At 46.5% G+C, this 26,451-nt stretch overlaps 1 protein-coding gene across 4 annotated transcripts in view; it reads right to left on the minus strand.

Moving 5' to 3' along the window:
* Nucleotides 1-21,408: 21,408 nt before the first annotated feature.
* The window catches only part of LOC124016414 (tau-tubulin kinase 1-like), a 52,651-nt gene continuing 47,608 nt past the window's right edge, over nt 21,409-26,451 (minus strand). For all 4 annotated transcript variants that reach the window (XM_046331975.1, XM_046331973.1, XM_046331974.1 and 1 more), the window contains 2 exons: nt 22,574-24,048; nt 21,409-22,238 (listed from right to left, as the gene is read on the minus strand). In XM_046331975.1, the coding sequence (XP_046187931.1) occupies nt 21,806-22,238; nt 22,574-24,048 (1,908 nt within the window). In that variant the 3' untranslated portion in view covers nt 21,409-21,805. The remainder of the gene's footprint in view (nt 22,239-22,573; nt 24,049-26,451) is intronic.

Here is a 26,451-nt window from a genome sequence, read left to right on the forward strand (position 1 = left end):
ATGAGCTCTGGCTTTTACTGGACATGAAATGACAAAATGTCTAGCGGAACCGCAATAGAGACAGAGGCGGTTGGTGATTCTCCGTTCCCTCTCCTTAGTCGAGATGCGAATACCCCCCAGCTGCATGGGCTCAACACCTGAGCCAGTGGGGGGAGATGGTAGTGATGCGGAGAGGGGGGACACTGTTAACACGAGCTCTCTTCCACGAGCTCGGTGACGAAGATCTACCCGTCGTTCTATGCGGATGGCGAGTTCAATCAAAGAATCCACGCTGGAAGGAACCTCCCGGGAGAAAATCTCATCCTTAACCTCAGCGTGGAGTCCCTCCAGAAAACGAGCGAGCAACGCCGGCTCGTTCCAGTCACTGGAGGCAGCAAGACTGCGAAACTCTATAGAGTAATCCGTTATGGATCGATCACCTTGACATAGGGAAGCCAGGGCCCTGGAAGCCTCCTTCCCAAAAACTGAACGATCAAAAACCCGTATCATCTCCTCTTTAAAGTTCTGATACTCGTTAGTACACTCAGCCCTTGCCTCCCAGATTGCCGTGCCCCACTCACGAGCCCGTCCAGTAAGGAGAGATATGACGTAGGCGATACGAGCTCTACCCCTTGAGTATGTGTTGGGCTGGAGAGAGAACACAATATCACACTGGGTGAGAAACGAGCGGCATTCAGTGGGCTGCCCAGAGTAACACGGTGGGTTATTAATTCTGGGTTCCGGAGACTCGGAAGCCCAGGAAGTAGCTGGTGGATCGAGACGGAGATTGTGAAACTGTCTTGAGAGGTCGGAGACCTGAGCGGCCAGGGTCTCAACGGCATGCCGAGCAGCAGACAATTCCTGCTCGTGTCTGCCGAGCATCGCTCCCTGGATCTCGACGGCTGAGTTGCGAGGATCCGTAGTCGCTGGGTCCATTCTTGGTCGGATTCTTCTGTTATGCAGGTGAGTGAGGACCCAAAAGCGACTTAACAGAAACTGAGTTTATTAAAGTCCAAACAGAGATAACATAATCATCAATCCTTTACAGGAAATGTTCAAACGGGGAAAACAGAAATCCTCTAGTTGTTGAGGGGAATTGCAGGATAAGCAGCAACAGACTGCAGGTCCCTTCGGGTAGGCGCGGCCGTAGCGGACAGAGACATCTGCTCACACGCAGCATCTGATGATAAGGCAAAACACGACAGGACGGAACAAGAACACAGCAAACAGCAAACAGCAAACAAGAATCCGACAAGGACAGAGGCAGAAACCGAGAGAGAAATAGAGACCTAATCAGAGGGCAAAATAGGGGACAGGTGTGAGAGAGTAAACGAGGTCGTTAGGAGAATGAGGAACAGCTGGGAGCAGGAACGGAACGATAGAGAGAGAGTGGGATAGAGAGAGGGAAAGAAACCTAATAAGACCAGCAGGGGGAAACGAATAGAAGAGAAAGCACAGGGACAAGACATGACAATATATGACAATACATGACATTTTCACTAGCACAGCATGGTCCACGGTGTCAAAAGCCTTCGGCAAATCAATAAAAACAGACACACAATGTAAGTTCTTATCAAGAGCACAGTGGATGTAATTTAAAGGCAATCATACATCACAGTTTTCCATGCTTTTTTTACACCTTAAGGAGGATTTTTAACAGACATTTACAAGGAAAACGCTCACGTCTCCATTTGTGAGGGCCAAACGTACCATCAGTGACACGTGCAATCTTCCTCTTAATGGCAGACATCATGGCGTCGGAGCAGAGAGCATACATTTCCGCGCCTGTGAGCTGAGGAGGGCAGCGTTCCACTACATCCTGGAGACTGACGCTCGGGTCCACCATGAACCTGAGAGCACAGAAATACACAGACACGCATAGCAATTCACATACAGCACAAATACCATATGTTTGAAACAAATTTCTGCACTTTAAACATGATTCTGCAATGATAACTTTTGGGAAAAAAACACCAATAGTGTTACCAGCTTTTTGCTGTTCATGTTTGACCATAAATGATAATCAGGCATCACACACGTACTTTCTGACTATGGCCTTCAGAACTTGCAGCTGAGACTCTTCATCTTCATTGATCCCAACATACACCAATTTGTAAAAACCTGAAAGTGCAGCATATGAAACCATAAGGTCACAAACATTATGGAAAAGACAAAACAAATGATTTTAGAACAACAAAGTACAGCCATTGGGTGGCTTGTCCAAGATCTAAATGTTGACTTTTTCGGAAGGTACAGTTGAAGTCGTAAGTTTACATACACTTGGGTTGGAGTCATTAAAACTTGTTTTTCAACCACTCCACAAATTTCTAGTTAACAAGCTATAGTTTTGGCAAGTCAGTTAGGACATCTACTTTGTGCATGACACAAGTAATTTTTACAACAATTTTTACAACAATTGTTTACAGATTATTTCACTGTATCACAATTCCAGTGGGTCAGAAGTTTACATACACTAAGTTGACTGTGCCTTTAAACAGCATGGAAAATTCCAGAAAATGATGTCATGGCTTTAGAGGCTTCTGATAGGCAAATTTACATAATTTCAGTCAATTGGAGGTGTACCTGTGGATTTATTTCAAGGCCTACCTTCAAACTCACTGCCTCTTTGCTTGACATCATAGAAAAATACAAATAAATCAGTCAAAACCTCAGAAAAAAATTGTAGACCTCCACAAGTCTGGTTCATCCTTGGGAGCAATTTCCAAACGCCTGAAGGTACCACGTTCATCTGTACAAACAATAGTATGCACATTTAAACACCGTGGGATCACACAGCCGTCATACCGCTCAGGAAGGAGACACATTCTGTCTCCTAGAGATGAACGTACTTTGGTGCGAAAGGTGCAAATCAATCCCAGAACAACAGCAAAGGACCTTGTGAAGATGCTGGAGGTAACAGGTACAAAAGTATCTACATCCACAGTAAAACGAGTCCTATAGCGGCATAACCTGAAAGGCAGCTCAGCAAGGAAGAAGCCACTGCTCCAAAACCTCCATAAAAAAGCCAGACTACGGTTTGCAACTGCACATGAGGACAAAGATGGTACTTTTTGGAGAAATATCCTCTGGTCTGTTGAAACAAAAATAGAACTGTTTGACCATAATGACCATTGTTATGTTTGGAGGGAAAATGGGGAGGCTTGCAAACCGAAGAACACCATCCCACCTGTGAAGCACGGGTTGACAGCATCATGTTGTGGGGGTGCTTTGCTGCAGGAGCGCCTGGTGCAATTCACAAAATAGATGGCACCATGAGGTAAGAAAATTAGGTGGATATATTGAAGCTACATCTCAAAAAATTAGTCAGTTGTCAGTCAAGTTAAAGCTTGGTCGCAAATGGGTCTTCCAAATGGACAATGACCCCAAGGATACTTCCAAAGTTGTGACAAAATGGCTTAAGGACAACAAAGTCAAGGTATTAGAGTGGCCATCAAAAAGCCCTGACCTCAAGCCTATAGAAAATTTGTGGGCAGAACTGGAAAAGTGTGTGCGAGCAAGGAGGCCTAAAAACCTGACTCAGTTACATCAGCTCTGTCAGGAGGAATGGGACAAAATTCACCCAACTTATTGTGGGAAGCTTGTGGAAGGCTACCCGAAACTTTTGACCCAAGTTAAATGATTTAAAGGCAATGCTACCAAATGCTAATTGAGTGTATGTAAACTTCTGACCCACTGGGAATGTGATGAAAGAAATTAAAGCTGAAATAAATCATTCTCTCTACTGACATTTCACATTCTTTAAATAAAGTGGTGATCCTAACTGACCTAAGACATGGCATTTTTACTAGGAATAAATATCAGGAATTGTGAAAACTGAGTTTAAATGTATTTGGCTATGTTGTATGTATAAACTTCCGACTTCAACTGTATGTGAGAATGCTATTCATTGACTACAGCTCAGCGTTCAACACCATAGCACCCTCCAAAGCTCATCAACAAGCTAAGGACCACGGGACTTAATTATGGCTGCCATCCCGTTAACGGGATAATTGTCATCAACAACCGCTGAATTGCATAGCGCCACATTCAAATAATATTACTAAAAATATTTATATTCATGAAATCACAAGTGCAATATTGTCATGTTTTGTCATTTATTATCTTGTCTTGTCCCTGTGCTTCCCATTCTATTCGTTTCCCTCTGCTGGTCTTATTAGGTTCTTTCCCTCTTTCTATCCCTCTCTCTCCCCCTCCCTCTCTCACTCTCTCGCTCTCTCTTCTCTCTATCGTTCCGTTCCTGCTCCCAGCTGTTCCTATTCCCCTAATCAATCATTTAGTCTTCCCACACCTGTTCCCGATCCTTTCCCCTGATTAGAGTCCCTATTTCTTCCTTTGTGTTCCGTTCCTGTCCTGTCGGTTCCTTGTCTAGAATTCACCGTGCTGTGTTTGTGTATCGCCCTGTCGTGTCGTGTTTTCCTCAGATGCTGCGTGGTGAGCAGGTGTCTGAGTCTGTCTGGTTCAAGTGCCTTCCCGAGGCAACCTGCTGTTCACCTGCTGTTCAAGATCGAGTCTCCAGTTTGTCCTCGTCATTTCGAGTGAAAGTTGTGTTTTTTGTTTGTATTTACTTTACTGGATTAAAGACTCTGTTTTCGCCAAGTCGCTTTTGGGTCCTCTTTCACCTGCATGACAGAAGGAACCGACCAAGGAATGGACCCAGCGACTTCAGACGCTCGTTACACTGCCGTCGAGATCCAAGGAGCCATGCTCGGCAGACACGAGCAGGAATTGTCTGCTGCTCGCCATGCCGTGGAGAACCTGGCCGCTCAGGTTTCCGACCTCTCTGGACAGTTCCAGAGTCTACGTCTCGTGCCACCTGTTACTTCCTGGCCTGCCGAGCCTCCAGAACCTAGGGTTAATAACCCACCTTGCTACTCCGGGCAGCCCACTGAGTGCCGCTCCTTTCTCACGCAGTGTGAGATTGTGTTCTCTCTCCAACCCAACACATACTCTAGAGAGAGAGCTCGGGTTGCTTACGTCATTTCACTCCTTACTGGCCGGGCTCGAGAATGGGGCACAGCTATCTGGGAGGCAAGGGCTGATTGCTCTAACAAGTTCCAGAACTTTAAAGAGGAGATGATTCGGGTTTTTGACCGTTCAGTTTTTGGTAGGGAGGCTTCTAGGGCCCTGGCTTCCTTATGCCAAGGTGAACGGTCCATAACGGATTATTCTATTGAGTTTCGCACTCTTGCTGCCTCTAGTGAGTGGAACGAGCCGGCGCTGCTCGCTCGTTTTCTGGAGGGACTCCACGCAGTGGTTAAGGATGAGATTCTCTCCCGGGAGGTTCCTTCAGATGTGGACTCTTTGATTGCTCTCGCCATCCGCATAGAACGACGGGTAGATCTTCGTCACCGGGCTCGTGGAAGAGAGCTCGCATCAACGGTGTTTCCCTGCTCCGCATCGCAACCATCTCCCTCCTCTGGCTCAGAGTCTGAGCCCATGCAGCTGGGAGGGATTCGCATCTCGACTAAGGAGAGGGAACGGAGGATCACCAACCGCCTGTGCCTCTATTGCGGAGTTGCTGGACATTTTGTTAATTCTTGTCCAGTAAAAGCCAGAGCTCATCTGTAAGCGGAGGGCTACAGGTGAGCGCAACTACTCAAGTCTCTCCATCAAGATCCTGTACTACTTTGTCGGTCCATCTACGCTGGACCGGTTCGGGTGCTACATGTAGTGCCTTGATAGACTCTGGGGCTGAGGGTTGTTTCATGGACGAAGCATGGGTTCGGAAACATGACATTCCTTTCAGAGAGTTAGAGAAGCCTACGCCCATGTTCGCCTTAGATGGTAGTCATCTTCCCAGTATCAGATTTGAGACACTACCTTTAACCCTCACAGTATCTGGTAACCACAGTGAGACTATTTCTTTTTTGATTTTTCGTTCACCGTTTACACCTGTTGTTTTGGGTCATCCCTGGCTAGTATGTCATAATCCTTCTATTAATTGGTCTAGTAATTCTATCCTATCCTGGAACGTTTCTTGTCATGTGAAGTGTTTTATGTCTGCCATCCCTCCCGTTTCTTCTGTCCCTACTTCTCAGGAGGAACCTGGCGATTTGACAGGAGTGCCGGAGGAATATCATGATCTGCGCACGGTCTTCAGTCGGTCCCGAGCCAACTCCCTTCCTCCTCACCGGTCGTATGATTGTAGTATTGATCTCCTTCCGGGGACCACTCCTCCTCGGGGTAGACTATACTCTCTGTCGGCTCCCGAACGTAAGGCTCTCGAGGATTATTTGTCTGTGTCTCTTGACGCCGGTACCATAGTGCCTTCTTCCTCTCCGGCCGGGGCGGGGTTCTTTTTGTTAAGAAGAAGGACGGTACTCTGCGCCCCTGCGTGGATTATCGAGGGCTGAATGACATAATGGTTAAGAATCGTTATCCGCTTCCCCTTATGTCATCAGCCTTCGAGATTCTGCAGGGAGCCAGGTGCTTTACTAAGTTGGACCTTCGTAACGCTTACCATCTCGTGCGCATCAGAGAGGGGGACGAGTGGAAAACGGCGTTTAACACTCCGTTAGGGCATTTTGAGTACCGGGTTCTGCCGTTTGGTCTCGCCAATGCGCCAGCTGTTTTTCAGGCATTAGTTAATGATGTTCTGAGAGACATGCTGAACATCTTTGTTTTTGTCTATCTTGACGATATCCTGATTTTTTCTCCGTCACTCGAGATTCATGTTCAGCACGTTCGACGTGTTCTACAGCGCCTTTTAGAGAATTGTCTCTACGTAAAGTCTGAGAAGTGCTCTTTTCATGTCTCCTCCGTTACTTTTCTCGGTTCCGTTATTTCCGCTGAAGGCATTCAGATGGATTCCGCTAAGGTCCAAGCTGTCAGTGATTGGCCCGTTCCAAGGTCACGTGTCGAGTTGCAGCGCTTTTTTTTTTAGGTTTCGCTAATTTCTATCGGCGTTTCATTCGTAATTTCGGTCAAGTTGCTGCCCCTCTCACAGCTCTTACTTCTGTCAAGACGTGTTTTAAGTGGTCCGGTTCCGCCCAGGGAGCTTTTGATCTTCTAAAAGAACGTTTTACGTCCGCTCCTATCCTCGTTACTCCTGACGTCACTAGACAATTCATTGTCGAGGTTGACGCTTCAGAGGTAGGCGTGGGAGCCATTCTATCCCAGCGCTTCCAGTCTGACGATAAGGTTCATCCTTGCGCTTATTTTTCTCATCGCCTGTCGCCATCTGAGCGCAACTATGATGTGGGTAACCGTGAACTGCTCGCCATCCGCTTAGCCCTAGGCGAATGGCGACAGTGGTTGGAGGGGCGACCGTTCCTTTTGTCGTTTGGACAGACCATAAGAACCTTGAGTACATCCGTTCTGCCAAACGACTTAATGCCCGTCAAGCTCGTTGGGCGTTGTTTTTCGCTCGTTTCGAGTTTGTGATTTCTTACCGTCCGGGTAGCAAGAACACCAAGCCTGATGCCTTATCCCGTCTGTTTAGTTCTTCTGTGGCTTCTACTGATCCCGAGGGGATTCTTCCTTATGGGCGTGTTGTCGGGTTAACAGTCTGGGGAATTGAAAGACAGGTTAAGCAAGCACTCACGCACACTGCGTCGCCGCCGCGCTTGTCCTAGTAACCTCCTTTTCGTTCCTGTTTCCACTCGTCTGGCTGTTCTTCAGTGGGCTCACTCTGCCAAGTTAGCTGGTCATCCCGGTGTTCGAGGCACTCTTGCGTCTATTCGCCAGCGCTTTTGGTGGCCGACTCAGGAGCGTGACACGCGCCGTTTCGTGGCTGCTTGTTCGGACTGCGCGCAGACTAAGTCGGGTAACTCTCCTCCTGCCGGTCGTCTCAGACCGCTCCCATTCCTTCTCGACCATGGTCTCACATCGCCCTAGACTTCATTACCGGTCTGCCTTTGTCTGCGGGGAAGACTGTGATTCTTACGGTTGTCGATAGGTTCTCTAAGGCGGCACATTTCATTCCCCTCGCTAAACTTCCTTCCGCTAAGGAGACGGCACAAATCATTATCGAGAATGTATTCAGAATTCATGGCCTCCCGTTAGACGCCGTTTCAGACAGAGGCCCGCAATTCACGTCACAGTTTTGGAGGGAGTTCTGTCGTTTGATTGGTGCGTCCGTCAGTCTCTCTTCCGGGTTTCATCCCCAGTCTAACGGTCAAGCAGAGGGCCAATCAGACGATTGGTCGCATACTACGCAGCCTTTCTTTCAGAAACCCTGCGTCTTGGGCAGAACAGCTCCCCTGGGCAGAATACGCTCACAATTCGCTTCCTTCGTCTGCTACCGGGTTATCTCCGTTTCAGAGTAGTCTGGGTTACCAGCCTCCTCTGTTCTCATCCCAGCTTGCCGAGTCCAGCGTTCCCTCCGCTCAAGCGTTTGTCCAACGTTGTGAGCGCACCTGGAGGAGGGTGAGGTCTGCACTTTGCCGTTACAGGGCACAGACTGTGAGAGCCGCCAATAAACGCAGGATTAAGAGTCCAAGGTATTGTTGCGGCCAGAGAGTGTGGCTTTCCACTCGCAACCTACCTCTTACGACAGCTTCTCGTAAGTTGACTCCGCGGTTCATTGGTCCGTTCCGTGTCTCCCAGGTCGTCAATCCTGTCGCTGTGCGACTGCTTCTTCCGCGACATCTTCGTCGCGTCCATCCTGTCTTCCATGTCTCCTGTGTTAAGCCCTTTCTTCGCACCCCGTTCGTCTTCCCTCCCCCCTCCCGTCCTTGTCGAGAGCGCACCTATTTACAAGGTACATAAGATCATGGACATGCGTTCTCGGGGACGGGGTCACCAATACTTAGTGGATTGGGAGGGTTACGGTCCTGAGGAGAGGAGTTGGGTTCCGTCTCGGGACGTGCTGGACCGTTCACTCATTGATGATTTCCTCCGTTGCCGCCAGGATTCCTCCTCGAGTGCGCCAGGAGGCGCTCGGTGAGTGGGGGGTACTGTCATGTTTTGTCATTTATTATCTTGTCTTGTCCCTGTGCTTCCCATTCTATTCGTTTCCCTCTGCTGGTCTTATTAGGTTCTTTCCCTCTTTCTATCCCTCTCTCTCCCCCTCCCTCTCTCACTCTCTCGCTCTCTCTTCTCTCTATCGTTCCGTTCCTGCTCCCAGCTGTTCCTATTCCCCTAATCAATCATTTAGTCTTCCCACACCTGTTCCCGATCCTTTCCCCTGATTAGAGTCCCTATTTCTTCCTTTGTGTTCCGTTCCTGTCCTGTCGGTTCCTTGTCTAGAATTCACCGTGCTGTGTTTGTGTATCGCCCTGTCGTGTCGTGTTTTCCTCAGATGCTGCGTGGTGAGCAGGTGTCTGAGTCTGTCTGGTTCAAGTGCCTTCCCGAGGCAACCTGCTGTTCACCTGCTGTTCAAGATCGAGTCTCCAGTTTGTCCTCGTCATTTCGAGTGAAAGTTGTGTTTTTTGTTTGTATTTACTTTACTGGATTAAAGACTCTGTTTTCGCCAAGTCGCTTTTGGGTCCTCTTTCACCTGCATGACAAATATAGCAAAACACAGCTTAGCCTTTTGTTAATCCACCTGTCGTGTCAGATTTTGAAAATATGCTTTACAACAAAGGAGATGATTGTGGACTACAGGAAAAGGAGGACTGAGCACGCCCCCATTCTCATCGACGGGGCTGCAGTGGAGCAGGTTGAGAGCCTCAAGTTCCTTGGTGTCCACATCACCAACAAACTAACATGGTCCAAGCACACCAAGACAGTCGTGAAGAGGGCACGACAAAACCTATTCCCCCTCAGGTGTCGGAATAGATTTGGCATGGGTCCTCAGATCCTCAAAAGGTTCTACAGTTACACCATCGAGAGCATTCTGAGTGGTTGCATCACTGCCTGGTATGGCAACTGCTTGGCCTCCGACCGCAAGGCACTACAGTGGGTAGTGCGAAAAGCGCAGTACATCACTGGGGCCAAGCTTCCTGCCATCCAGGACCTTTATACCAGGCGGTGTCAGAGGAAGGCCCTAAAAATTGTCAAAGACTCCAGCCACCCTAGTCATAGACTGTTCTCTCTGCTACCGCACGGCAAGCGGTACCAGAGCGCCAAATCTAGGTCCAAGCTTCTAAACAGCTTCTACCCCCAAGCCATAAGACTCCTGAATATCTAAGCAAAGGGCTACCCAGACTATTTGCATCCCCCCCCCCTCATTTACACTGCTGCTACTCTCTGATGTTATCGTCTCTATATAGTAATTTTAATAACCTACATGTACAAATTACCTCAATTACCTCGACTAAACTGTGCCCCCGCACATTGACTTTGCACCAGTAACCCTAATCTATATAGTCTCGCTATTGTTATTTTACTGCTGCTCTTTAATTACTTGTTACTTTTATTTTTTTTATTCTTATGTGTATTTTTTATTTTAAACGGCATTGTTGGTTAGGGGCTCGGAAGTAAGCATTTCACAGTAAGGTTTACAACTGACGTATTCAAATCAAATCAGATTTTATTGGTCACATACACATGGTTAGCAGATGTTAATGTGAGTGTAGCGAAATGCTTGTGCCTCTTAGTTCCGACCATGCAGTAATATCTAACTTAGTAATCTAACAATTTCACAGCAACTAACTTATACACACAAGTGTAAAGGAATGAATAAGAATATGTACATATAAATATATGGATGAGCGATGGCTGAACGGCATAGGCAAGATACAGTAGATGGTGTAGAGTACAGTATGTACATATGAGATGAGTAATGTAGGGTATGTAAACATTATATAAAGTGGCATTGTATAAAGTGACTAGTGATACATTTATTACATCCAATTTTAATTATTAAAGTGGCTAGAGATTTGAGTCAGTATGTTGGCACCAGCCAGTCAATGTTAGTGATAGCTGTTTAACAGACAGATGGCCTTGAGATAGAAGCTGTTTTTCAGTCTTGTTATGCAGGTGAATGAGGACCCAAAAGCGACTTAGCGAAAACAGAGTCTTTATTCCAGTAACTGGCAAAAGTATACTCCTGGACAATATAAGAAGAAAACAAAACATGAAAAACTAAAATCCACTCGTAGTGACGAGGACAGACTGGAGACTCGACCATTGACTGCAGGTTGCCTCGGGAAGGCACCGACCGTAGCAGACTTAGACACCTGCTCACACGCAGCATCTGAAGGAGACAAGACACGACAGGGCGAGACAATGACACAGCACAGCGAACATCATATAAGGATCCGACAAGGACAGAAGCGGAAAACAAGGGGAGAAATAGGGACTCTAATCAGACGACAAAATAGGGGACAGGTGTGAAAAGACTAAATGAGTGAGTTAGGAGAATGAGGAACAGCTGGGAGCAGGAACGGAACGATAGAGAGAGGAGAGAGAGGGAGGGGGAGAGAGAGGGATAGAAAAAGGGAACGAACCTAATAAGACCAGCAGGGGGAAACGAACAGAAGGGAAAGCATAATGACAAGACAATATAAGACAAAACATGACAGTACCCCCCCACTCACCGAGCGCCTCCTGGCGCACTCGAGGAGGAATCCTGGCGGCAACGGAGGAAATCATCAATCAGCGAACGGTCCAGCACGTCCCGAGATGGAACCCAACTCCTCTCCTCAGGACCGTAACCCTCCCAATCCACTAAGTACTGGTGACCACGTCCCCGAGAACGCATGTCCATGATCCTACGTACCTTGTAAATAGGTGCGCCCTCGACAAGGACGGGGGGGGAGGGAAGACGAACGGGGGTGCGAAGAAAGGGCTTGACACAGGAGACATGGAAGACAGGATGGATGCGACGAAGATGTCGCGGAAGAAGCAGTCGCTCAGCGACAGGATTGACGACCTGGGAGACACGGAACGGACCAATGAACCGCGGAGTCAACTTACGAGAAGCTGTCGTAAGGGGAAGGTTACGAGTGGAAAGCCACACTCTCTGGCCGCGACAATACCTAGGACTCTTAATCCTACGTTTATTGGCGGCTCTCACAGTCTGCGCCCTGTAACGGCAAAGTGCAGACCTCACCCTCCTCCAGGTGCGCTCACAACGTTGGACAAACGCCTGAGCGGAGGGAACGCTGGACTCGGCGAGCTGGGACGAGAACAGAGGAGGCTGGTAACCCAGACTACTCTGAAACGGAGATAGCCCGGTAGCAGACGAAGGAAGCGAGTTGTGAGCGTATTCTGCCCAGGGGAGCTGTTCTGCCCAAGACGCAGGGTTTCTAAAAGAAAGGCTGCGTAGTATGCGACCAATCGTCTGATTGGCCCTTTCTGCTTGACCGTTAGACTGGGGATGAAAACCGGAAGAGAGACTGACGGAAGCACCAATCAAACGACAGAACTCCCTCCAAAACTGTGACGTGAATTGCGGACCTCTGTCTGAAACGGCATCTAACGGGAGGCCATGAATTCTGAACACATTCTCGATGATGATTTGTGCCGTCTCCTTAGCGGAAGGAAGCTTAGCGAGGGGAATGAAATGTGCCGCCTTAGAGAACCTATCGACAACCGTAAGAATCACAGTCTTCCCCGCTGACGAAGGCAGACCGGTAATGAAGTCTAAGGCGATGTGAGACCATGGTCGAGAAGGAATGGGAAGCGGTCTGAGACGACTGGCAGGAGGAGAGTTACCTGACTTAGTCTGCGCGAAGTCCGAACAAGCAGCCACAAAACGGCGCGTGTCACGCTCCTGAGTAGGCCACCAAAAGCGCTGGCGAATAGAAGCAAGAGTACCTCGAACGCCGGGATGGCCAGCTAACTTGGCAGAGTGAGCCCACTGAAGAACAGCCAGACGAGTAGAAACAGGAACGAAAAGAAGGTTACTAGGACAAGCGCGCGGTGACGCAGTGTGAGTGAGTGCTTGCTTAACCTGTCTCTCAATTCCCCAGACTGTCAACCCGACAACACGCCCATAAGGAAGAATCCCCTCGGGGTCAGTAGAAGCCACAGAAGAACTAAAGAGACGGGATAAGGCATCAGGCTTGGTGTTCTTATTACCCGGGCGATAAGAAATCACAAACTCGAAACGAGCGAAAAACAACGCCCAACGAGCTTGACGTGCATTAAGTCGTTTGGCAGAACGGATGTACTCAAGGTTCTTATGGTCAGTCCAAACGACAAGAGGAACGGTCGCCCCCTCCAACCACTGTCGCCATTAGCCTAGGGCTAAGCGGATGGCGAGCAGTTCGCGGTTACCCACATCATAGTTGCGTTCCGATGGCGACAGGCGATGAGAAAAATAAGCGCAAGGATGAACCTTATCGTCAGACTGGAAGCGCTGGGATAGAATGGCTCCCACGCCCACCTCTGAAGCGTCAACCTCGACAATGAATTGTTTAGTGACGTCAGGAGTAACGAGGATAGGAGCGGACGTAAAACGCTTCTTGAGGAGATCAAAAGCTCCCTGGGCGGAACCGGACCACTTAAAGCACGTCTTGACAGAAGTAAGAGCTGTGAGAGGGGCAGCAACTTGACCGAAATTACGAATGAAACGCCGATAGAAATTAGCGAAACCTAGAAAGCGCTGCAACTCGACACGTGACCTTGGAACGGGCCAATCACTGACAGCCTGGACCTTAGCGGGATCCATCTGAATGCCTTCAGCGGAAATAACAGAACCGAGAAAAGTGACGGAGGAGACATGAAAGGCGCACTTCTCAGCCTTCACGTAGAGACAATTCTCTAAAAGGCGCTGGAGTACACGTCGAACGTGCTGAACATGAATCTCGAGTGACGGTGAAAAAATCAGGATATCGTCAAGGTAGACAAAAACAAAGATGTTCAGCATGTCTCTCAGTACATCATTAACTAATGCCTGAAAAACAGCTGGAGCATTAGCGAGACCGAACGGCAGAACCCGGTACTCAAAATGCCCTAACGGAGTGTTAAACGCCGTTTTCCACTCGTCCCCCTCTCTGATGCGCACGAGATGGTAAGCATTACGAAGGTCCAACTTAGTAAAGAACCTGGCTCCCTGCAGAATCTCGAAGGCTGATGACATAAGGGGAAGCGGATAACGATTCTTAACCGTTATGTCATTCAGCCCTCGATAATCCACGCAGGGGCGCAGAGTACCGTCTTTCTTCTTAACAAAAAAACCCCGCCCCGGCAGGAGAGGAAGAAGGCACTACGGTGCCGGCGTCAAGAGAAACAGACAAATAATCCTCGAGAGCCTTACGTTCGGGAGCCGACAGAGAGTATAGTCTACCCCGAGGGGGAGTGGTCCCCGGAAGGAGATCAATACTACAATCATACGACCGGTGAGGAGGAAGGGAGTTGGCTCTGGACCGACTGAAGACCGTGCGCAGATCATGATATTCCTCCGGCACTCCTGTCAAATCACCAGGTTCCTCCTGAGAAGAGGGGACAGAAGAAACAGGAGGGATAGCAGACATTAAACACTTCACATGACAAGAAACGTTCCAGGATAGGATAGAATTACTAGACCAATTAATAGAAGGATTATGACATACTAGCCAGGGATGACCCAAAACAACAGGTGTAAAAGGTGAACGAAAAATCAAAAAGGAAATAGTCTCACTGTGGTTACCAGATACTGTGAGGGTTAAAGGTAGTGTCTCATATCTGATACTGGGGAGATGACTACCATCTAAGGCAAATATAGGCGTGGGCTTCCCTAACTGTCTGAGAGGAATGTCATGTTTCCGAGCCCATGCTTCGTCCATAAAACAACCCTCAGCCCCAGAGTCTATCAAGGCACTGCATGAAGCAGCCGAACCGGTCCAGCGTAGATGGACTGACATAGTAGTACAGGATCTTGATGGAGAGACCTGAGTAGTAGCGCTCACCAGTAGCCCTCCGCTTACTGATGAGCTCTCTTTTACTGGACATGAATTGACAAAATGTCCAGCAATACCGCAATAGAGGCACAGGCGGTTGGTGATCCTCCGTTCCCTCTCCTTAGTCGAGATGTGAATACCTCCCAGCTGCATGGGCTCAGTCTCTGAACCGGAGGAAGGAGATGGTTGCGATGCGGAGAGGGGAAACACCGTTAACGCGAGCTCTCTTCCACGAGCTCGGTGACGAAGATCTACCCGTCGTTCTATGCGGATGGCGAGTGCAATCAAAGAGTCCACACTGGAAGGAACCTCCCGGGAGAGAATCTCATCCTTAACCTCTGCGTGGAGTCCCTCCAGAAAACGAGCGAGCAGCGCCGGCTCGTTCCAGTCACTAGAGGTAGCAAGAGTGCGAAACTCTATAGAGTAATCCGTTATGGATCGATCACCTTGACATAGGGAAGCCAGGGCCCTAGAAGCCTCCCTACCAAAAACGGAACGATCAGAAACCCGTATCATCTCCTCTTTAAAGTTCAGGTAATTGTTAGAACAATCAGCCCTTGCCTCCCAGATAGCTGTGCCCCACTCTCGAGCCCGGCCAGTAAGGAGTGATATGACGTAAGCAACCCGAGCTCTCTCTCTTGAGTATGTGTTGGGTTGGAGAGAGAACACAATATCACACTGGGTGAGAAAGGAGCGGCACTCAGTGGGCTGCCCGGAGTAACAAGGTGGGTTATTAACCCTAGGTTCCGGAGACTCGGCAGACCAGGAAGTAGCTGGTGGCACGAGACGAAGACTCTGGAACTGTCCAGAGAGGTCGGAAACCTGAGCGGCCAGGGTCTCAACGGCATGACGAGCAGCAGACAATTCCTGCTCGTGTCTGCCGAGCATAGCTCCCTGGATCTCGACGGCAGTGTTACGAGAATCCGTAGTCGCTGGGTCCATTCTTGGTCGGATCCTTCTGTTATGCAGGTGAATGAGGACCCAAAAGTCTTTATTCCAGTAACTGGCAAAAGTATACTCCTGGACAATATAAGAAGAAAACAAAACATGAAAAACTAAAATCCACTCGTAGTGACGAGGACAGACTGGAGACTCGACCATTGACTGCAGGTTGCCTCGGGAAGGCACCGACCGTAGCAGACTTAGACACCTGCTCACACGCAGCATCTGAAGGAGACAAGACACGACAGGGCGAGACAATGACACAGCACAGCGAACATCATATAAGGATCCGACAAGGACAGAAGCGGAAAACAAGGGGAGAAATAGGGACTCTAATCAGACGACAAAATAGGGTACAGGTGTGAAAAGACTAAATGAGTGAGTTAGGAGAATGAGGAACAGCTGGGAGCAGGAACGGAACGATAGAGAGAGGAGAGAGAGGGAGGGGGAGAGAGAGGGATAGAAAAAGGGAACGAACCTAATAAGACCAGCAGGGGGAAACGAACAGAAGGGAAAGCATAAGGACAAGACAATATAAGACAAAACATGACAAGTCTCTTGGTCCCAGCTTTGATGCACCTGTACTGACCTCGCCTTCTGGAAGATAGGGTGTGAACAGGTAGTGGCTCGGGTGGTTGTTGTCCTTGATGATCTTTTTGGCCTTCATGTGACATCGGATGGTGTAGGTGTCCTGGAGCGCAGGTAGTTTGCCCCCGGTGATGCGTTGTGCAGACCTCACTACCCTCTGGAGAGCCTTGCGGTTGTGGGCAGGGCAGTTGCCATACCAGGCGGTGATACAGCCCGACAGGATGCTCTCGATTGTGCACCTGTAAAAGTTTGAGTGTTTTTGGTGACAAGCCAAATTTCTTCAGCCTCCTGAGGTTGAAGAGGCGCTGTTGGAGATGTTGTTCCCTACCCTCACCACCTTGGGGCGGACCGTCAGAAAGTCCAGGACCCAGTTGCACAGGTTGGGGTCGAGACCCAGGGTCTAGAGCTTCATGATGAGTTTGGAGGGTGCTATGGTGTTAAATGAGCTGTAGTCAATGAACAGCATTCTTACATAGGTATTCCTCTTGTCCAGATGGGTTAGGGCAGTGTGCAGTGTGATTGCATTTGCGTCATCTGTGGACCTATTGGGGTGGTAAGCAAATTGGAGTGGGTCTAAGGTGTCAGGCAGGGTGGAGGTTATATGGTCCATGACTAGTCTCTCAAAGCACTTCATAATGAAGGAAGTGAGTGCTACGGGGCGACAGTCGTTTAGCTCAGTTACCTTAGCTTTCTTGGGAACAGGAACAATGGTGGCCCGCTTGAAGCATGTGGGAATAGCAGACTGGGATAGGGATTGATTAAATATGTCCGTAAAAACACCAGCCAGCTGGTCTGCGCATGCTCTGAGGACTCGGCTAGGGATGCCGTCTGGACCGGCAGCCTTGCGAGGGTTAACACGTTTAATTGTTTTACTCACGATGTCTGCGGTGACGAAGAGACTTCAGGTTTTGGTAGCGGGCCGTGACGGTGGCACTGTCCTCAAAGCAAGCAAAAAAGTTGTTTAGTTTGTCTGGGAGCAAGACATCGGTGTCCGCAACGGGGCTGGTTTTCTTTTTGTAGTCCGTGATTGACTGTAGACCCTGCCACATACCTCTTGTGTCTGAGCCGTTGAATTGCGACTCTACTTTGTCTCTATACTGACGCTTAGTTTGTTTGATTGCCTTGTGGAGGGAATAGCTACACTGTTTGTATTTGGTCATGTTTCTGGTCGCCTTGACCTGATTAAAAGCAGTGGTTCGCTCTTTCAGTTTTGCACGAATGCTACAACTAATCCACAGTTTCTGGTTGGGGAAGGTTTTAATTGTCGCCGTGGGTACAACATCACCGATGCACTTGCTAATAAACTCGCTCCCTGAATCAGCATATACATCAATGTTGTTGTTCGACGCTATCCGGAACATATCCTAGTCCACATGATTGAAGCAATCTTGAAGCGTGGAATCAGATTGATCGGACCAACGTTGAACAGACCTGAGCACAGGCGTTTCCTGTTTTAGTTTCTGTCTATGGGCTGGGAGCAACAAAATGGAGTCATGGTCAGATTTGCCAAAAGGAAGGTGAGGGAGGGCTTTGTATGCGTAGGCGGAAGTTAGAGTAACAATGATCCAGAATTTTGCCAGCCTGGGTCGCTCGCGCATTCAATATGCTGATCAAATTTAGGGAGCCTTGTTTCAGCAAATTAGCCTTGTTAAAATCCCCAGCTACAATCAATAAATGCATCCTTAGCATATGTCGTATGAAGTTCTTTCAGGGCCGTTGAGGTGTCTGCTTGGGGGGGGAATGTACACGACTGTGATTACAATCAAAGACAATTCTCTTGGCAGATAATGCAGTCGGCATTTGATTGTAAGGAATTTCACTAGCCAGGCAGCTAACAGGCAAGAAAGCTAGGGGTAAACAAACAATGAGGTAAGACAGCATTACTGTCAGTATTAGAATGTCAGGTAACAAATTAGTGGCAGAATAAGTATCATTTGTTGCTGTGACAGCCAAATATGTTAATAACGACATGTGAGGCTGCTGAAAACGTTTATTGAAACTACAAAAAATGGTCAGTAGTTTGCTTAGGATGACGCTAAAGTTATGCTAATTACAGGGGAGTAGCGGGAGTACCCTATGGCTGTCCCATCCTCGGGAGCTTGGTTACGCTAAAAACATCTTAAGGATCTGACCCTTTTTTTTCAATTTTCGCCCAAAATGACATACCCAAATCTAACAGCCTGTAGCTCACTTATTGAAGGAAGAATATGCATATTCTTGATACCATTTGAAAGGAAAAACTTTGAAGTTTGTGAAAATGTGAAATTAATGTAGGAGAATATAACACAATAGATCTGGTAAAGGAAAATACAAAAAAATGTACCATCATCTTTGAAATGCAACAGAAATGTCATAATGTATTATTCCAGCCTGGGTGCAATTTAGATGTTGGCCACTAGATGGCAGCAGTGTATGTGAAATGTTTTAGACTGATCCAATGAACCATTGTATTTCTGTAAAAATGTTTGTATCAAGACTGCCCAAATGTGCCTTATTGATTTAGTAATAACTTTAAGTTATGTGCACAATAACTGTGCACTCTCCTCAAACAATGTAATAGCTACTGTAAATTGGACAGTGCAGTTAGATTAACAAGAATTTAAGCTTTCTGCTAATATCAGATATGTCTATGTCCTGGGAAATGTTCTTGTTACTTACAACCTCATGCTAATCACATTAGCCTACGTTAGCTCAACCGTCCCGTGGGGGGCCCACCAATCCTGAATTAAACCATGCCAGGCCTCGCTGTTTGTATCTATCAAATCAGATGTCCCCCCTCTTGCAAAGTTTGCGTCATCATCCCCTTCGTTTGAGGAAGACGACTAATTTAATATTTTATTAATCAAATGTGTACATTTTTTAAAATGTTAAAATATATCATATTGAACATTTAGTAATGACATAATTGATTTTCAACTTCACGCAATGTAACACTTTTGTGTGACTTAATAATAGCACACCAAAGCACACCAAGACAGCATTAACGACAAGTAATAAAATAAAGACGGCACTTCTAAAAGCGTATTTGTGTCACCATAGCCTGCTGATTTTGCAAGACAACTTTTCTTTCCTTTTGATTTCGACCCAAATGAAAATGTGGCACTTACTCTCCCATGGATTGATGTTTCAACATTGTCTCAACGAAGAATTCGGCGTTCGTCTTGCCATGTGCTACATGCACGTGCAGTTACAAGCCTGCTAGACGAGCAATCTCCATCATCGTAGTATTCCCTAGTTCATTCATTCTCGCAAATCCTTTATTCCGGTATTCAGATTTTCATTGATGTAAATAATCCCATGAACTCTCTCTGCTCTCACTTGGTACGTTTACATTCACTCAGAATAATAGTTTGATTAATACGTTTACACGTTTACATGCTTTGCCAGAAGAATGATTTCCCTAATAATCCTGTTTACTTAGACACAAAATAGCCAATCAAAATAACCACAGTGACCATGTTATTTTTGGGAAGCATGTTGATTTTGAGTTCAGACATATTTTGTATGTGAAAACTATTTCTAAGATGTATACTTTCAGTTTTTCCGAACTCACTAGGAGAACTCAAAAAGTGGGGCAGGGAGAAAGGGAGGCCTCCCTTCTACTTGATATCTCTCAGGTCTCATAGTTTCAGCTTTCAGTGCATATATAACATAATTTAAAAAGGCAACTCCAAGAGACCATTAGTCTCAGCACAGTACTACACTGCAATGCATTGCAATTAAACATATTCCTATGTACATAACTTGTATTATTTTCAATCTATTGCTTCTTGTTGGAATGGATCAAAAATTAATTTAATACTATTCAAATGTGGGTTATGTACTTGCTCAAGAATATTCTGATATGGAAAAAAATATCAACATTTTTCACACCTGGCCTTTACGATTGGAGACAGACAATTAGAGAAGCTGCCTGTCCCTAAACTAGGGAGAGACTGGACTTACTGCTGTGAGGAAACGTGTGTGTCTGTGTGAAATGTACCATTTGATCTTGTGTATGGTAATTCAACAACATGTCGTTTTTGTACACGTCTGTACTGTAACTTTACCTTTTCAAAATAAAATGTCCTAATTGTGGAAACACTTTAAAAAACGGTGTCTCTGAGTCAATTCACCCTGATAAGGAACCTTTCAGACCTACTAGGTTGCCCAGGATGGTTCAGTTCCAGTCCTAGAGGGCCGAAACCTTTTCTTCTACCTGGTACTGTATTGCACTCACCTGGTGTCACCTGGTGAATAAAGTCCCTGATTAGAAGGAGAGGATGAAAACAATAAGTAGTCCTTTCTAGGGGCGATGGTTAGATCTGGCAAACAGTGTAGAAATGAAACCGGAGATAGTCATTCCACATGACCATTATTTAACTTTATCTCAGTGCCCTGCAACTGTAGGTTTCATTTGCCCAATACAAACACAAAACATGGGTTCCAATGATCCACCAATCATGTCATTGTCAGAACATTAAAAAGGTAGGTATCTATCACTCAAAGTTAATGCTATTTTTCTCATGCGTAAAAAAACAAACAAAAAACAGGCAGAGGAAAGACAAAATATACAGGTTGTTTTCGCAAGGTAAAAAATACAAATGTATTTTTCAAGAAATTATCATATTATATACACTTTTGAACATAAATATAATCAAACACCCAAAAAATGGAATGATATAAAGCATGCCCATTGTCACACACTAACAAGGAGGCCAGCAATATTACTTCTGCGTTCTCTTAATATTGGCAGTAATCTAACCCATAATCCAACCTTTTAACACATCTGACCAGAGTTGGGAATGATTTTGGACTTTGCATCCTATCAGAATTGGATGCGTCAGACCATTAGAAGATTGAGAGTGTCGTACATTTCCTTAACATTAGTCAACTTATCAAAAGTGTTTGTGATATCTATACCATGCAATATAAAGTGAGCAGAATATTGTCGATGATAACTTAGTATGAGTGTGAGAAGCTTGTGAGTTGCTCTGGCCCCCCAATGGTGGAACAAAACTGTTCGCTGCTCTGGCCCCCCAATGGTGGAACAAACTCCCTCACGTCGCCAGGACAGCGGAGTCAATCACCACCTTCCGGAGACACCTGAAACCCCACCTCTTTAAGGAACACCTAGGATAGGATAAAGTAATCCTTCTCGCCCCCCTTAAAAGATTTAGATGCACTATTGTAAAGTGGCTGTTCCACTGGATGTCATAAGGTGAATGCACCAATTTGTAAGTCGCTCTGGATAAGAGCGTCTGCTAAATGACTTAAATGTAAATGTAAATGAGAAAGATTACAACTTCTGGATTCTTATCCCCCTCATTTTGTCTGTCATAGTTGAAGTGTACCTATGATGAAAATTACAGGCCTCTCATCTTTTTAAGTGGGAGAACTTGCACAATTGGTGGCTGACTAAATACTTTTTTGCCCCACTATACATGGTTTGGATCAAAGTAGGTAAAAAAAGATGGGAAACCGCGTCAGTCTTAATTTGGGTCCGGGCTGGAACTTTTTGAAGCATTGAGTCTTTCTAAGGACAACAGAGAAGCATATGCATTTCTTCCCAGTGAATCTGTTTACTATCTCGCGGCAGCCATCTTGTCCCCTGTGCTTTGTTTTGCTTTGGCAGGGCCCGTGGATTTGGCTCGGATTCTGGCAGGCATAGCGGTGGACACCTGGGTAAAGGTGTCCTGTGAGTTGGCCCGTTTTATGCTGGTAGTAGTAGTAGTAGTATTAGCCCTGGGCTGGAGGGGAGGGGCAGTTGTGGGCCGGACAGAGAGGGACTGTCTAGTTGGATGGAGACGCTGGGGGGAGAGGCTGTCTGACCTGCAGTGGGAGGTGCTTAAGCTGCGTTGGGTCACGAAAACGCAGCGCAGGGGCATTCGGGGGCTGCCGCAGGGCTGGGCGGGGACAGGACAGGGCCTTGGACAGGAGGAAGAAGAGGAGCCGGTCTGCAGAGGTTTAGACCTCTGGGTTTGGAGAGTGCTTAGTCCTATTTTCTGAACTTGGAGCCTGAAATGAGAATAGGTGGAATAAGAGTTAATCCTTCCCCTCGGAAACCTTTGATAAGTCATCATTTTCAAGTGTTTTCACAAAAATCATAAAACTCTACAGTAACATGACACTTTTCAACTAATCAAATTAAGCTTAGGTCATAAACAAGATAAATCAGACCATCTTTGACAGAAATGGCAATGGCTAAACTCTTGATATTTGGCACCGCAAAGAAGAGTTCTCATAAATTATAGTAAAACAATCAAGGGTCTTTTCATTTACTATTGTAACCAATGAGCCATACAATGTTAGAATGTTATGTTTGCAAACATGATGTTGTGAAGACTACCTACCCATTACAAAAGGTGGATGCATCTCTACAAATGCCCGATCCTGGCAGAGCGAGAGGAGAAGACACGGAGGCCAGCAGCCACCCTGAGGGCCTCTTGATGGGGGTGACGGGCCTAGGGATCCTGCTGTGCCAGTCCGTCTGGCCCTGGTCCCCTCCAGCCCCTGCCCTGGCCTTCAGACAGGACCTCCTCCTGGCCAGAGACTCGTCCGAGGCATGGGTGTCTTCCTCCGAGCCGGTAGTGGAGAGCGTCTCGGAGGCCCTCCCGTCGCCGGAGGACAGCGAGGAGGATGTCCCCGAGGGCAGCCTCATCCAGCGGCCCTGCTGCTTCTGCACCACCAGGCGTGCCAGGTCCAGTTTCCGGGCTCTCTTCTGTAGTTGCGCCCGGGCAGAGAGCGAGGCTGAATGCTCCGAGCCTGTGCCCTCTTCAGACAGTAGAACCGGGATGCGGCTTTTGATCCTCCGCCTGAGGGTGGTATGCGGTAGTTCAGCGTTGGCAATACCTTCGGTAGACAATGGCCCCTTGTTGGAATCTACAGAGAGAGTTTTGTGTTCCAGAATGGGCAACATGGCTTCCGGGACAGGCTCCAACGACTTGACGAAGACCAGCGGTGGGCGGTCGTCCGGTTTGGTGCGCGTGACACCATTCTCCAGGGTCACGTCTGGGATAGAATGGGCTTGGGGCTCTCTGGAAGGACTCTGGGATTCCTCACCTTTTTCGACATGTCCGGTCTGTTCACGGGTGTCTCCTTCCCATGGTAAGGCCTCCTGGGTAACGGCTGAGATGTCGCAGTGGTCGCTGCTCTCCTTTGCGGTTTGACCTCTGGAAGACATGATGTTAAAGTGGGAAGTCTCGGAGATGTGGACAAAGGTGAGCTCAACTTTGGTGAAGGGGGGAGATACGGGGGCAATAGGGGTGGATGGCCTCAAGTCCGACCTCAGTGTGAAGGAGAGCTCTGGCTGGCTGCGCGCACCCACCAGAGGCATATCGTTCCTAGGGGTAGAGGCAGACGGTGTCCCGAAGTCAACCTCGAGCAGGACGTGTTCTCCCCCAGTGGATGGAGACTTCTGGGTATCCCCCGGCGAGAACAGAACCAGGGTCTTGGAGCCGTCCTCAAATTCAGGGTCAGCATCTGCGGCTGAGGCGGGTTCCCGGGGGCCGGCCATGAGGGTGTCAGGGGCCCCATCCTGGCTCCTCTCTGTGCTTTTTTGGCTGGCCTCGCTGTTTGACTCACTCTTGGACACATCATCGTCCCGCGGGCTCTGGGGCTCCTGGACCTCGTTCTCTGCCGACAGAGCTGCTGGGAAGGTTCGCTTCTGAGGAAGGGTGCCGGTCAGCATGACAGTGAGGAAGTCGGCCCTCTTGACCTGGAGTTGGGGAAGGATGTGGAAATACTCCTTCTCATCCATCTGGCCCTTGGTCCTGAAGTCTGGACAGGGCTGATATAGGCCAGTGTGCTCAGTCAGAGACATGATCATCTACAAAAGATGCAATTAAATAATTACTTTTACAAGAGGCATGCTGGAAATATGGTCAAGGCAAAAAATATAAAACCACAACTATTTTGGAAGATATGGCTCGTGTCACATGATGTAAATGGGGACAAAACTGTGAAAACACCCAAGATTGTGTAAGGTGAACATATCTAAGATAAATTCATAAAAGAACGAAACGAGGGACAGCATTTTCCCTCCAAACAATTTAATGTTTTTTGTTTGGTTATTCACAGGTTTTTAAAGATTGTCTAGATTACATACATTTTTAGAAAAGGCACAAAAATGCTTTGAAGAGTTTTCCCTTTTAGATATACAGTCCAATATCTTGTAATTTTCAAGTGTTTCCCTTCATAAAGATTTGACACACAGTACTGTAGTATATAGACACTAAAACCAACTATATTGCATGCTACTACAGATTAACTGAGAACTCAGTAGTCAGACTGGTTAAAATTACATCTTTTCAACCAGTTTTAATGTTAAAAATACATAATTTCAACCAGTTTTGACCAATGGGAATGGAATATTTATTGAGTTGTATGTATATACGTTTTGTTGATTTACAAAAGGTTTAAAATACATGCTTTTTACCTGTAAATATTACAAGCAGACTGTGCAATTGTATTGTGATACAAAAAATGCTTAGACATGTATATACAGTGTATCGTACATCTAAAACACCACGCTTGACAAATACTGCAGTTATAATCACTACTATTTCTTTCTTTGACAATTCTATCATACAGTACCTTCTACTATCTCATGAGCCCTTTATTGCCGGTATTTTCAAGAGCTGACAAACAGAGACAATGAATAAGCCAGTGTCTCCAAATGTGACGATGAATGCTCATTCATTTACAATATTTTGACAGAAATCTGTCCATTTCATTATGTTGTGCATGTGAATTTACTGAAATGAAGATGATTGTTTTTTGAGGGACACCAAATAAAATTAAAAAACATACAGAAACTTAATAGATTATCCAAATTGGTCCTTGCAGCTTCATTGAACAAATTCATAACATCTACCTCCTCAAATGCAATCAATCGCATAATGCACTATACCCTGTTTAAAAAAAAAATATGTACGGATATCCACTTTTCAAATCTGGTCAGATGAAAAACTATGTACCGTACAACTTCAAGTAATAGACGAGGCATTTGTGTGCCTATTTTAGAGCCCTGCACTGGCATACATTTTGTAAACCTAAACCCATTTTAAGCCCAAACGCAAAATCAGAAAACCTCCTCCGTTAGTGTCCATTAGCTGCTCGTCTTTCTGTCACTCGCTCCCTGCGCTGCTGCATGCACTCTGAATGCCTGTCCATACGACTCCGTGCATGCGGCTCTGTGCATGTGCTTTGTCAATAGCAAAGCCGCTGCTTGCTGTTCTGCACAATGACTAGCTACTTTTCGTCACTCTAAACCCAAGGAACACTATTTTCAGTAAAGTAATCTCTCCTGTAGACTCAAACAAATGTCTTGTCTTATATTTGACGAGGTTGAAGCACTTCTGACACCATGATATGTACTGCGCAGCAGAGCAGAAGCAAATGGCTCAGCTTCAAAATGTTAATGATCAATTTAGTGATACCCGTACCCTAGTCATTTTTTACATTTCCTGCACTAATGTCAAGTTTCTTGTCTTAAAATGCCTCTATTTAAATTATAAAAATAAAACTTTTCTTTGACAGAATAATTATTATCCTATTTGACTGTTCGTTTTCGGCAGTTCTTACTTTCTCTGGGGGTCTGTACTCCCGATGTTGACTGTTTTTGTGCTTGCCAGTTAGCTAGCAGCTCTCGGCTGTTAGCAGCCAACGGCTAGCAGTTGCTGACTGGCAACAAAGATGGATGACTGTCATAATTTTTTGAAGTCATTAATTACTGAATTATTTAATGTAACAAATCGAATATGAAACCTTGTACACAATTCATGGTAACAGTAAACAATTCATTTTAGACCCGACGTTCATATGAAACACGCGTTTATTTGCTGAAATGTGTGCCGTTGCCCAGCTGTTAAAAAGGGACAGGCGGCTATTTGAGACTGCGTTTAATTGAAGTTTTACGGTACATCTTAATTTTCAGTAAATTATCCTTATGGAGATGCATAAAATATTCAAGTCATTCAACACCTAAGACTTATAGACTGAAAACACTCTTTCAAATTCTAGGCTATGGTTGACAAATATGACTGCAATTCAAGTAATAATTGTTTACAAGACCAAGTCACGCTTTTATATTAACTCAACTTGAAAGCCAAAGGGTTAGGGGACTTTGAGCATACAGTATACTTTACATGTGCAGTGGCTTTGTGTAATGTTATATGTGATATTATGTTACATGTTACACAGGTATCACATCTATGGCATTTTCAATCAC

Source organism: Oncorhynchus gorbuscha, linkage group LG26 (genome assembly GCF_021184085.1).
Source record: "Oncorhynchus gorbuscha isolate QuinsamMale2020 ecotype Even-year linkage group LG26, OgorEven_v1.0, whole genome shotgun sequence".
Classification (NCBI taxonomy): domain Eukaryota; kingdom Metazoa; phylum Chordata; class Actinopteri; order Salmoniformes; family Salmonidae; genus Oncorhynchus; species Oncorhynchus gorbuscha.